Source organism: Aureococcus anophagefferens (genome assembly GCF_000186865.1).
Source record: "Aureococcus anophagefferens unplaced genomic scaffold AURANscaffold_3, whole genome shotgun sequence".
Lineage (NCBI taxonomy): Eukaryota > Pelagophyceae > Pelagomonadales > Pelagomonadaceae > Aureococcus > Aureococcus anophagefferens.
This window is the reverse complement of record NW_008705563.1, coordinates 1,377,258-1,388,781: the sequence shown is the minus strand read 5'-3', so window position 1 is coordinate 1,388,781 and position 11,524 is coordinate 1,377,258. Positions and strand designations below refer to the sequence as shown.

At 70.0% G+C, this 11,524-nt stretch overlaps 2 protein-coding genes across 2 annotated transcripts in view; one reads left to right on the top strand and one right to left on the bottom strand.

Annotated features, from left to right (window-relative positions):
- Positions 1–1,080: 1,080 nt before the first annotated feature.
- AURANDRAFT_58690 (hypothetical protein) lies at positions 1,081–1,854 on the top strand (the record flags this gene model as incomplete). The annotated part of the gene is made up of 1 exon (XM_009035732.1): positions 1,081–1,854. One exon carries the CDS (start codon positions 1,081–1,083, stop codon positions 1,852–1,854), a length of 774 nt encoding a protein of 257 aa, XP_009033980.1.
- Positions 1,855–10,869: 9,015 nt separating this feature from the next.
- The window catches only part of AURANDRAFT_70862 (hypothetical protein), a gene marked incomplete at both ends in the record, with an annotated part of 1,973 nt that continues 1,318 nt past the window's right edge, over positions 10,870–11,524 (bottom strand). The window contains one exon of the mRNA XM_009035453.1: positions 10,870–11,128. Coding sequence (XP_009033701.1) covers positions 10,870–11,128 — 259 coding nt within the window. The remainder of the gene's footprint in view (positions 11,129–11,524) is intronic.

Below are 11,524 nucleotides of genomic sequence, written 5' to 3'. Positions count from 1 at the left end.
GGCTCAGAATCCGGGCACGCGACGCACGCCTCGCACGAACGCGTCGCGCGAGAAGCCCTCGCGCCGCAATGTTGCATCAAGATATTTCATTGAATGGTGCCGTGCCGCGATCGATCGAGGTCTGGTTCCCGCGGCCTCGACGCTCGTCGCGCCGTCCCTGCGACGATGGCCCGGGGCAAGCGCGGACGAGGCGCGAAGAAGCGATGCGAATTAGGGGCCGCGTGCCCCTACAAACACGAGCACCAGCACCTCGGCGAGTACTACCACGACGACGACCCCGCGCCCGCCGCCGCCGCGCCCGCCGCCGCGCGCCGGGGCGGGAGCGGGGTCGTCGTCGTGGTAGTACTCGCCGAGGTGCTGGTGCTCGTGTTTGTAGGGGCACGCGGCCCCTAATTCGCATCGCTTCTTCCCGCCACGTCCGCGCTTGCCCCGGGCCATCGTCGCGGAGACGGCGCGCGAGCGTCGAGGCCGCGGGAACCAGACCTCGATCGATCGCGGCACGGCACCATTCAATGAAATATCTTGATGCAACATTGCGGCGCGAGGGCTTCTCGCGCGACGCGTTCGTGCGAGGCGTGCGTCGCGTGCCCGGATTCTGAGCCGACATTCGCATCCGTGCATCAGCGACAGCCCCAGAACCAAGACTGCGAGATTACAGCAAGCGATATGGCGTCATTATTGATCGGCACGGACGGCCGCGCGACCCTCGAGGAGACGACGGACCTGCCCTGCTCCATCTGCCTCCTGGACTCCCGGTCCCAGGTGCGGCTCCGTTGCGGGCACGCCTTCTGCGGCGCCTGCCTCAAGCAGTGCGCGGCCCACGACCTCGCGTCCTGCCCCCAGTGCCGGGCGCCCCACCTCCTGGACCCCGACGTGCTGCGGTCGAAGGTCGACGAGTACCGCAAGCAGTACCGGCAGTGGCGCGAGGGCGGCGCGACGGGCGCGCCCGGCGAGGTCGCCGCGGTCACGGCGCCGCCGGCCGCGAAGAAGCTCGACGGCCAGTGCAAGGAGACCAAGGACTTCCGCGACTACGACGCGGAGCACGAGCGCAAGGAGACCGTCGAGCGCCACTACCGCGACATGCGGACGCACCAGACCGTGGCCTTTGTGAAAAAGATGCACGCCAAGTACGACTTCTCCGAGGGCAAGGCGCGGTGCCGCATGACGGTCCAGGAGTGCTTCCGCGTGCTGGAGAACTACGTCGACTCGTCGGACCCGGACGTGGGCCTGCCGAACATCGTCCACATGCTCCAGACGGCGGAGGCCATCCGCGCCGCGGGCCACCCGGACTGGTTCCAGCTCGTCGGCCTCGTCCACGACATGGGCAAGATCATGTACCTCTGGGGCTGCGCCGAGGACGGCCAGGTCGGCACGGCCGACGGGCCCCAGTGGGCCCTGGGCGGCGACACCTGGGTCGTCGGCTGCGCGCTGCCGTCGGGCGACGCGCGGCCGGGCGTCGTCTACCCGCAGTTCTCGTCGCTGAACCCGGACGCGCGCGACCCGGCGCTCAACACGCCGTGCGGCATGTACGAGCCGGGCTGCGGCATCGACAACCTGCTGTTCGCCTACGGCCACGACGAGTACCTCTACCAGATGTGCACGGCCAACGGCGTCAAGCTCCCCAAGGCGGGCTTCGACATGATCCGCTACCACAGCGCGTACCCCTGGCACACGGGCCGCATCTACGACCACCTCATGAAGCCCGAGGACCACGAGGCCCTCAAGTGGGTCCTCGAGTTCAACACCTTCGACCTCTACACCAAGGACGAGGACAACGTCATCGACGTGGAGAAGCTCTGGCCCTACTACCAGGGCCTCATCGACAAGTACATGCCGGGCAAGCTCAAGTGGTGAAGTCGCCACCGCGCGAACAGCGCAACGTCGGCGCGACGCGAACTGCGGGACCGCGCGCGAACAGCGCAACGCGAACTGCGGGACCGCGCGCGGACAGCGCGCCGAACAGCGCGCGCGACCGCGTAACTACGAACGAAGAACCTGGGCGGTGCCCCCGGCCGACGGCCCCGTTAGGCCCCTACTTGGCGGCCTCGGTCCCGGCGAGCCACGCGTCGAGCTCGGCGAAGGCGTCGTCGACCTGGCGGAGGAAGGTGCCGCGGGGCGCGGCGATGAGGGGGTCGACGGCCGTCGCCGTCGCGGCGTAGTCCGCGACCTTGGACGCCGGGAGGAAGATGTCCTGCGTCAGCGGCGTGAGGTGCGTGCCCTTGACGCGCGCCAGCCGCACGGCGAGCGGCGCCGTCGAGGGCCGCGCCGCCGCCGCGCCGGCCCGCGGCGCGCCCCCCGGCAGGTCCTCGCTCGCCGCCCAGGCGCCGCCCGGCGCCGCGACGAGGTCGACGGCGTCCGCGGTCTTGCGCTTCTGTTCCGCGGCGTCGCGCAGCACCGCGTAGATCTCGTCGGACTCGTCGATGTCGTCGTCGTCGAACTGGAGCACGAGCACGTCGTCGGCGCGGAAGGCGTCGCGCAACAGCTCGCGCGTCTCCCGGGGCGTCGGGTCGAACTCGCGCGCGCCCGCGGCGATCTCCCCGAGCAGGTCCGGCAGCTGGTCCGCGACCTCGAGGCCCTGGCGCGCGACGGCGCCCGCCTCGGCGACGAAGGCGTCCCCGAAGGTCCGCAGGCCCGGCGGCGCCGCCGCGCGCAGCCGCATGAACGGGTTCGCCGCGTCCTCGGCCTCCGCGGCGTCGAGCGCCTCCTCGGCCGCGCCGCGGAGCGTGCCCACGGCCTGGCGGAGCAGGGGCGTCAGGGGCGACCGGTCGTCGCCGGCGAGCTCCACGGCGATGGGCGTCACGAGGTCCTCGAAGTTCGGGATCGCGGACGCCGCGCCCTTGTTGTTGTAGCTCACGAGCGCGAGGCGCCGCCGCTCGCCGGGCCGCCGCGTCGCGATCAGCGCCTGGAGCAGCGCGCCGCAGCTGTGGCCCACGCCCACGACGTCGTCGAAGAGCGCGTCGCCGTAGCCCCGGCGCCGCGCCTCCGCCGCCGCGGCCTCGTAGGACGCCTCGACGGCGTCGCAGACGCTGAGGTAGTCGAAGGACAGGCGGAAGGGCGTCGCCACGACGAGGTAGCCGCTGCCGGCGAAGCGCTCGAGCAGGTAGCGGTACGTGAGCTGGCTCGCCGCGCCGATGAACGCGCCGCCGACGAAGTGCACGACGCCCTTGGCCTCGCCCTCCGGCGGCTCCAGGAGGTAGGACCCGCCCTCGGCCGACTCCCAGTCGCCGTAGAGGCCGACGACGCTCGCGCCGGGAGTCGTGCGCGTCGCGCGCAGAGGGGGCGCGCGGGGCGCTGCCAGCAATGCGGTGGCGGCGCCGCAGAGGAGAAGGATGCGAGCGGCGGTCATGGCTGCTGCGGTCATCGCATGGGCTGAGCTGAGGTGGCCGGGCCAAGCGTGACGGAAAGTTGCCCCGCGCTCTTATTTCGCATATTATATTCAAGGGGATCTTCTAGATACTTGAAGATCCCCTTGATCTATTTCGCACGAGTTTCGCCCGAACTGGCTGCCCGCCAATAGAATGCAGCCGCGGAAGATGCTCGCGCTGTCGCTCGCCCTGGCCACCGCGGCCGCCGCGGCATCGTCGGCGCCCCTGCCCGGGAACGCCTCGGCCGCCCACGACGCCGTCGTGGCGCTCCTCGAAGCGCCGTCGCGCAGCCCCGACGCCGAGGCCGCGGCCTGCGCGGCGCGGCTCGTCGAGCTCCGGCGCCTCGCGGCGGCCGGGAGCTACGCCCACGCCGCCGCGCTGAGCTTCGCCCTCGCCGACGCGGCGGGGACCCACCCGGCGCGGTCGCGGCGCCTGCGGGAGCTGCCCGCGGACTGCCGCCGCGACGCGCCGTTCGTGGGCGTCGGCGCCGTGACCGTCGAGGCGAAGACGCCGCGGGACCGGGGCTCCAACCCCCGCGCGAGGCCGACCTACGAGGTGCGCGCCCACCTGGAGACGCCCGGCGGCGCCACGATCCGCGCGGCCTACGCGGGCGCGCCGCGCGGGCCGAGCGCGCGCGCGTACCTCGCCGGGTCCGTGCTCGACGGCACGTTCTACGCCTCCGGCGACGCGATCCGCTGCGTCGACGCGGCCGGCGCCGTGGCCTGCGACGGCGGCGCCGAGCGCGGCGTCCGCTTCGCCGACGCGGCGCACGCCGCGGCCGCGAACGACAACCTCGCGCGCGCGGCCGGCGCCGTCGGCGACCGCGCGCTGGCCCGGCTCGCCGCGACGCCGAGGCACGCCGTCGCCCGCACGGCCGTGACGGACAAGGAGAACAAGAAGCTGCTCAACACGAAGACGCTCCTCATCGTGCCCATCTGCCCCGCGGACGCGAGCGACTGCGACGAGGTCTACAACTACGAGCTCATCGCGTCGGACCCTGCGTGGATATCGACCGCTGGTTTGGGACGTCCCGACCAAACTTTGACATTCTCTAGCTCGGTCAATTCGAAGTCGATTCGGCTGATTTTTGGACGAATCGATTGCTCTCTTCAAGTTCTCGAAGCGGAGGAGTCCGGTCCAAACCGTTCGATTACGCGCACATTGAAGTCGAGTTGAAGATTTGAGTTCCACGCAGGTCGGACCACGGCGGCGACGTGTCTTCCTACCTCTCCGAGGTCGCGGCCCTCGCCCAGGACTTTTACGACGCCAACTCCTTCTCCAACTTCACGCTCGACGTCACGATCACGCCCGTCTACCAGGTCGACTACCAGTCGTCGACGTGCGATCAGCACGACGAGCTCGACTGGTACGGCGGCAACTACGACGGCGACCCCGAGGCCTTCGACGTGATGGCGGCCTACGCGTCCTTGGACGGCGGCTACGACCGCGAGCTCTACGACTGGCAGCTCGTCGTCATCCCCTACTGCCAGGCGAACGGCGCCGCGGGCACGGGCTACGTGTCGCAGCCCGGCGCGTTCCTCAACCTCGCTGCGACGGACTACGACCCGTCGTACATCCACGAGCTCGGCCACACCTTCGGCGCGAACCACGGCTCCTACAGCGACACGAAGGACCGCGAGGGCCGCGTCGCGTGGACCGACGACGACGGCTGGGTCGAGTACGGCAACCTCTTCACGCCCATGGGCTCGGGCCGCGTCGACCGCGGCGCGGACTACGGCGAGGAGTACGGCGTCACGAACCACTTCACGCTCGAGGGCAAGCTCATCTTCGACTGGATCGCCAACGACCGCGTGCCCTTCGTCGAGCCCTTCGACGAGACCACGGGCGAGGCGCTCTGCGTGCCCATGTGCGGGCCCTACGTGCTCCAGCCCATCGACGACGGCAGCGACGACGGCGTCAACTACCTGGGGCTGGAGGTCGACACGGCGACGGACGACTACTACCTCTTCGTCGAATACCGGAGCCAGTCCACCCAGGGCGCGGGCGCGCTCCTGACCTGGAGCAAGTGGTGGAACAACGGCGCGACGGGCAAGTTCGGCAACACCGTCGTCGTCGACGGCCACCCGGACACCGTGTCCCTCTACGACGTCATGCTCAAGGACGCCGAGCACGTCGTCGTCGACTTCGGCGCGCCCGGGAGCCCGCGCAACGCGTCCCTCTACTTCGACGTCGTCGACGGCAACATGGAGGTGACGATCTACGCGACGACGACGCCGCGGCCGAGCCTGTCCATGGCGCCGACGACGGCGGCGCCGAGCCAGACGCCCTCCGCGGAGGCGGGCGCCTGCGGCAAGACCAAGTACTGCTGCGACTTCATTGACGTCGACGGCTACCAGACCTTCTACAAGATCCGCGACGTCTCGGGCGACGCCTACTGCTGCACGGAGCGCTGCTCCTACGCCAACGCGCAGAACTACTACCTCCACTACATCTCCGCGGGGGGGCAGTACTACATGACGACGTCCGAGCCCTGCTACACGTCCGGGGCCCTGAGCTACATCGCGACGATGACGAGCGACGACGTCGTGGCGTCGTGCGACGCCGGCTGGTGGCCGAGCCCGACGGCGAAGCCCGCGGAGACCGTCTGCACGGAGGACTCGGAGAGCTGGTACAAGGACGGCAGCCCGGACAGGGGCTGCGCCTGGGTCGCGGAGGACCTATCGCGCTGCGACTCCAAGGAGGACGCCGCGGGCGTCCTCGCGAACGTCGGCTGCATGGTCACCTGCACGGGGTGCACGCCGTCGGACGGCGCGCCCGCGCCGACGGCCGCGCCCGTCGCGGGGGCGGCGGTGCCCGCGCCGACGGCGTCGCCCGTCGCCTGCGTCGCCGACTCCGCGTCCTGGTACAAGTCCGGGTCGCCGGACAAGGGCTGCGCCTGGGTCGCGGACGACACGAGCCGCTGCACCTCCAAGGAGAACGACGCGGGCGTCCTCGCCGAGGTCGACTGCGTCGCCACATGCACGGGCTGCACGCCCGACGCGGCGGCGGACCCGGACCCGACGCCCGCGCCGACGCCGCTCCCGGGCGACCCCACCGCGGCGCCGATTCCCGCGCCGACGCCCGCGCCGACGCCGCTCCCGGGCGACCCCACCGCGGCGCCGATCCCCGCGCCGACGCCCGCGCCGACGCCGCTCCCGGGCGACCCGACCGCGGCGCCCGTCCCCGCGCCGACGCCCGCGCCGACGCCGCTCCCGGGCGACCCCACCGCGGCGCCGATCCCCGCGCCGACGCCCGCGCCGACGCCCGCGCCGACGCCGCTCCCGGGCGACCCGACCGCGGCGCCGATTCCCGCGCCCACCGGCGCGCCGGAGCCCGCGCCGACGCCCGCGCCGATCCCCGCTCCCACGCCCGCGCCGACGCCGCTCCCGGGCGACCCGACCGCGGCGCCGATCCCCGCGCCGACCGGCGCGCCGGAGCCCGCGCCGACGCCCGCGCCGACGCCCGCGCCGACGCCGCTCCCCGGCGACCCCAGCGCGGCGCCGATCCCCGCGCCGACGCCCGCGCCGACGCCCCGCCCGTCCGCGGCGCCGACGGCCGCGCCGGTCCCCGCGCCGACGCCCGCGCCGACGCCCGCGCCGACGCCCGCGCCGTCGGTCGCGCCGACGCCGCGCCAGGTCGTCGTCGACGTCGCCGTGTCCGCGTCCGTGGTGCTGTCGGACGTCGACGCGGACGCGTTCAACGCGGACGCGGACGCGATCGAGGCCTTCAAGGCGTCGGTCGTCGCCGTCGTCGACGGCGCGGAGACGACGGACGACGTCGTCGACGTCGTCGCGGTCGCCTACGGCGGCCGGCGGCGCCTCGAGGACGCCGACGGCGCCACCGTCGACTTCGACGTCCTGCTCGCGGAGAGCGTCGACGACGGCGCCGACTACGACGCCGCGGCGGCCGACGCGGCGGCCGCGGTCCTCGACGACCTCGGCGCGGCCGTCGACGACGGGTCCTACGCCGCGGCCCTCGACGACGCCGCGGCGTCGTCGCCGAGCGCGGTGCTCGACGCCGCCGCCGTCGAGGAGGCCGCGACGGAGGCGGCCATCGAGGGCGCGACGTACGCGTTCGACGTGACGACGGCCGCGCCGACGACGGCCGCGCCGACGACGGCGGCGCCCACGGCGACGGCGCGGCCGACGGCCCACCCGACCTTCTTCTGCTCCCACGCGCGCCTCTGCCCGTCGGGCCTCCGCGTCAACGACCAGTACGGCAACTTCTACCGCGTCGACGACGCGTGCTGCCAGGACCACTGCGTCTTCCAGAGCGACGCCTACTACCTCTACTACGTCAACGCCACGGACATGTGGTACATCACCGAGGAGCAGCCCTGCGGCGAGGAGGGCGCGCGGAAGGACGGGCGGCCCGCGACCTTCGAGAAGGATCTGGACGAGTGGAAGTTCAACGACCTCACGGAGGAGGTCATGTGCACGAACTCGGCGAGCTGGGCCATCAAGAAGAAGCCCCACAAGGACTGCGAGTGGATCGACTACAACGTCGACTCGCGGTGCTACGACCGCAAGAAGTCGGACGACGGCACGCTGAGCGAGGAGGCCTGCGTCTACAGCTGCGACCCGCGCTGCACGGACGTCGCCTACGGCTCGTCGTCCAACTCGTCCGACGACGCGGACGCGGCCATCATCACGGGCGTCTTCGGCGGCCTCTTCGCGCTCATCTGCCTCGCCGTCGTCGGCTGGCACTTCACGTCCAAGGACAAGCGCGCCGCGTACCGCGCCCAGGTCAAGGACTACTGGAACGGCGCCCGGAAAAGCGTCGCCGCCGCGCGGCGGTCCGTGCGCGCGTCCGTGTTCATGATCAAGGAGAGCTTCGACCCGGACGCCGAGCCCGAGCACGTCGCGCGCCTCGAGAACGCCAAGTCCTCCCAGCACATCCCCTGCGAGCACGACCCGAAGAAGGATGTTGTTACGAACCCTCCGGTCCCCGCCGAGGAGATGGACTACGTCCCGGTCGCGGACGACGCGGACGCCCAGGCCGCGTGCCACATGGCCTTCTGCGGGTGCGTCGCGCAGCAGGAGCACGGGGACGACGCGCCGGAAGACCTCCCGCCCCCTAGGCCCACGCGCCACCTCGAGAGCGTCGCCGACGAGTCCGAGGCGCAGGTCGCGGGGCCCGCGGACGTCGAAGCGGTCGACCCCGTGGACGTCGACGTGGCCGACGCCGAGGAGCACGAGACGCTCGCGGCGCTACCGGACCCGCTGAGCCCGGGCCACCAGCCCGACCTCGCCGACATCTACGGCGACCTCGGCGAGGCCAAGCTCCCGACGCCCAAGAACCACAAGAAGCCCGGGAAGCGCTGGTCCGTCTGAGGCCGGGCGTCTTCCCGCCGTGTTTATTTATTTTATCGGTCGTTGTCGGCGGGGGACTGGCTCTAGGAACAGTACCACGTCTCGACCGTGGCTCGATTCTTGTTGCACTGCTTGACGCGCAATCCGTCCATGCCCATGTCCATGTAGAAGCTCGAGATGTCCATGTCGCGGATCTCCTCCTGTGTCCACAGCGGGTCCGTGTCCGGCAGGCCGTCTGCGTCCCGGAATATGGAGAGGAAGTCCTCCGCCGCCTCCTTGAATAACCGGTGCTTGCGGACGCGACCGAAGGTCTCGACGGCGTGCGTCGGGATCGGGCCATGCATCGCCGCGTGGACTGCTTCGTAAAGATCCCGTGGCGTCGCGTACCCATCGGGTCGCGCCGGGATGACCAATTCTGTCAAGCCCATTAGCGTGTTCACGTAAGACAACGTTTTGTAGTCGCCGATCTCGATCGCGATCTCGCATCCCGCGTGGAGCGCGAGCGCGCCGGACGGCGGCGCCTCCATCTTGTCCCACGAGTTACGCTCGTTCGGGAACAGGGGTTCTCCGTCTTGCGGCCACTCGAAGTCGCCTTCGCCGCACCACGCCTCGAGAAACATCATCTCGCGCGTACAAACCAGGCAGTCGCACCCCTTACCCACGGTTGGATCTTCTTCGCGGCCGGCTTCTTCTTCTTGGGCGCCTTGGCGCACTTCTTCGTCTTCGCGGCGGGCGCCTTGGCGCACTTCTTTGCGGCCGGACGCTTCGCGGCGGGCTTTTTGGTCGGTGCCATAACGCGCGCCTCCCCACTCGATGCTCTGGATCAGCTCTGGCATTCGGCGAGCGAAGGCCTCCATGGCCCGCTCAAATTAGTGTTGCGCCGCTCCTCGCGCGATCAGACGACGACGAGCGCGCCCACGATGCGCACTCGCTCCCGTCAAATCAGCAAAGCAGTGCCGCTCGAGGGCATAGCGTCCATCTTCTCTTTTCTGGAGGACGGCGTGCTTGCCTCTCTTGTGCGGGGCGGTCGCGAATACTCGCGCGCTACCGAGGCCGCATTAGATGACTTCAGCGGCGGCGGTGGCGGTGCAGTCACGGTCAAATCTCTGCTCGCGACGCGGCGCAGGCCGCTGCGCGTGCCCGAGCAATTCACGTTCGATGGCGCGCTCGCGGCGGCGCGCGACGGCGACACGATATTGATATCGCAGGACGTGACCCTGATCCGAGATACGATCCGCCTGCCCAACATCCGTCTCACGATCGTGGGAGCGCGGCGGCCGCGGCTGCCGTTTGGTCGCGAATTACGTTCCGTGCCCTATCATCGCCTCGTTCACGTCACCAATGGCCATTCCGCGGCGATCTCACATTGGCGGGCTTGTTCGATTTATAGCGCCGTCGCTGACGAACCAGCTCTGCTCGCCGAGGGGAGCGAGACGAAGGTGACGCTCCGCGACCTATCGATCTACGGCGGCTCTCGCGATTTCGACTACGAGCCTCCGTGGATCGATGAGGACGACGACGACTCCGATGAAGAGTTCGAATCGGACTTGTATGATACAGCAGTCGAGGTGCGCTCCGGGGCGTGCGTCAAGATCGATAATTGCAGCTTGACGAACTGCGGCCACGCGTCTGTGCTCGCGAAGGGTGGTGCGCGCGTGCACGTCTCGGACTCGTTCATATCTCGCGGATGGTTCGGCGTGAAGGCCGACGGTGACCGCTCTTCAATCATTCTTTCTCGTTGTCGCATGTCGGGGGATAACCACTACGCTTGTTGCGTGGTGCACGGCGCGAACATCGAGGTTTACGACACTGAGGTCGGCGACGATTACACCGAGTTCCACGGTTCGGGTTTCATCGTGAACGGAGAGGGATCTCGCATGGTTCTGGACGAGGACGTGTTTCATTTCCCTTCACAAATTGGCAACTATGATCCGAGTAGAGGGCGCTCTCCGGAGTTCTTCATCGTTATTGACAACGGTACTCTCATAGTTCATTGCGACCATTTCCGCGACCCGCGCTACGGAAATCCGCTTCGACTCTTGCAGGACAAGGACATTGACTTCGGTCTGTTCCCGGGCCGCGAGTGGAGCGGCGCGGGGAAGACGGAGCCCGTCCCCGAGGGCTACGCGATCATCCACTCGAGCGGGTGGCAGGGCTAGCGATGTGCTCGTAAAGGGTCGAAGCGAGTTTTATTAAGCTGATGCCTCCCCCGCGCCGTCGTCGCCGCCGGAGTAGAAGATGTCGAGGTCGCGGGCCGCGCGCGACCGCGCGCCCGCGACGACGCCGCGGGACGCGTCCGCGTCCAGGTCGAAGCCGCCGCCGGACACGGTCGTCCGCGCTACGCCGGCGACGCGGCGGAGCGCGGCGCTCCGCTCCTCGATGCGCGCGCGCACGGTCTCGAGGGCCCGGGAGACGTCGCCGTGGGCCAGGTCCGTGCGCTTTTCGAGGAACCTGTGTGGAATTCAAATATTCAACCCGACTCCAATGTGAGCGTATGCGACAGTTTCGACGCAATCTCTTCCGCTGTGCTTCGAGAACTCGATGAGAGCAATCGATTCGTCCGAAAATCAGCCGAATCGACGTCGATTTGACCGAGATAGAGAGTTCTGAAGTTTGGTGGGGACCCCCCAAACCAGTGGTTGGTTTCCACACAGCGAGGAACGCGGCGGCCAGCCGCAGCTGCGGCTCGACCTCGCAGCCGACGACCACGTCCGCGCCCGCGTCGCTCAGGCCGTGGCGCGCGACCTCCGCCGCCGCCAGCGCCTCGAGCGGCGGCGTCTCCGCGTCGTAGGACGCCGCGGACGCGAGGAGCGGCGCGTCCGGGAACTGCTTCCGCAGCCGCTCGAC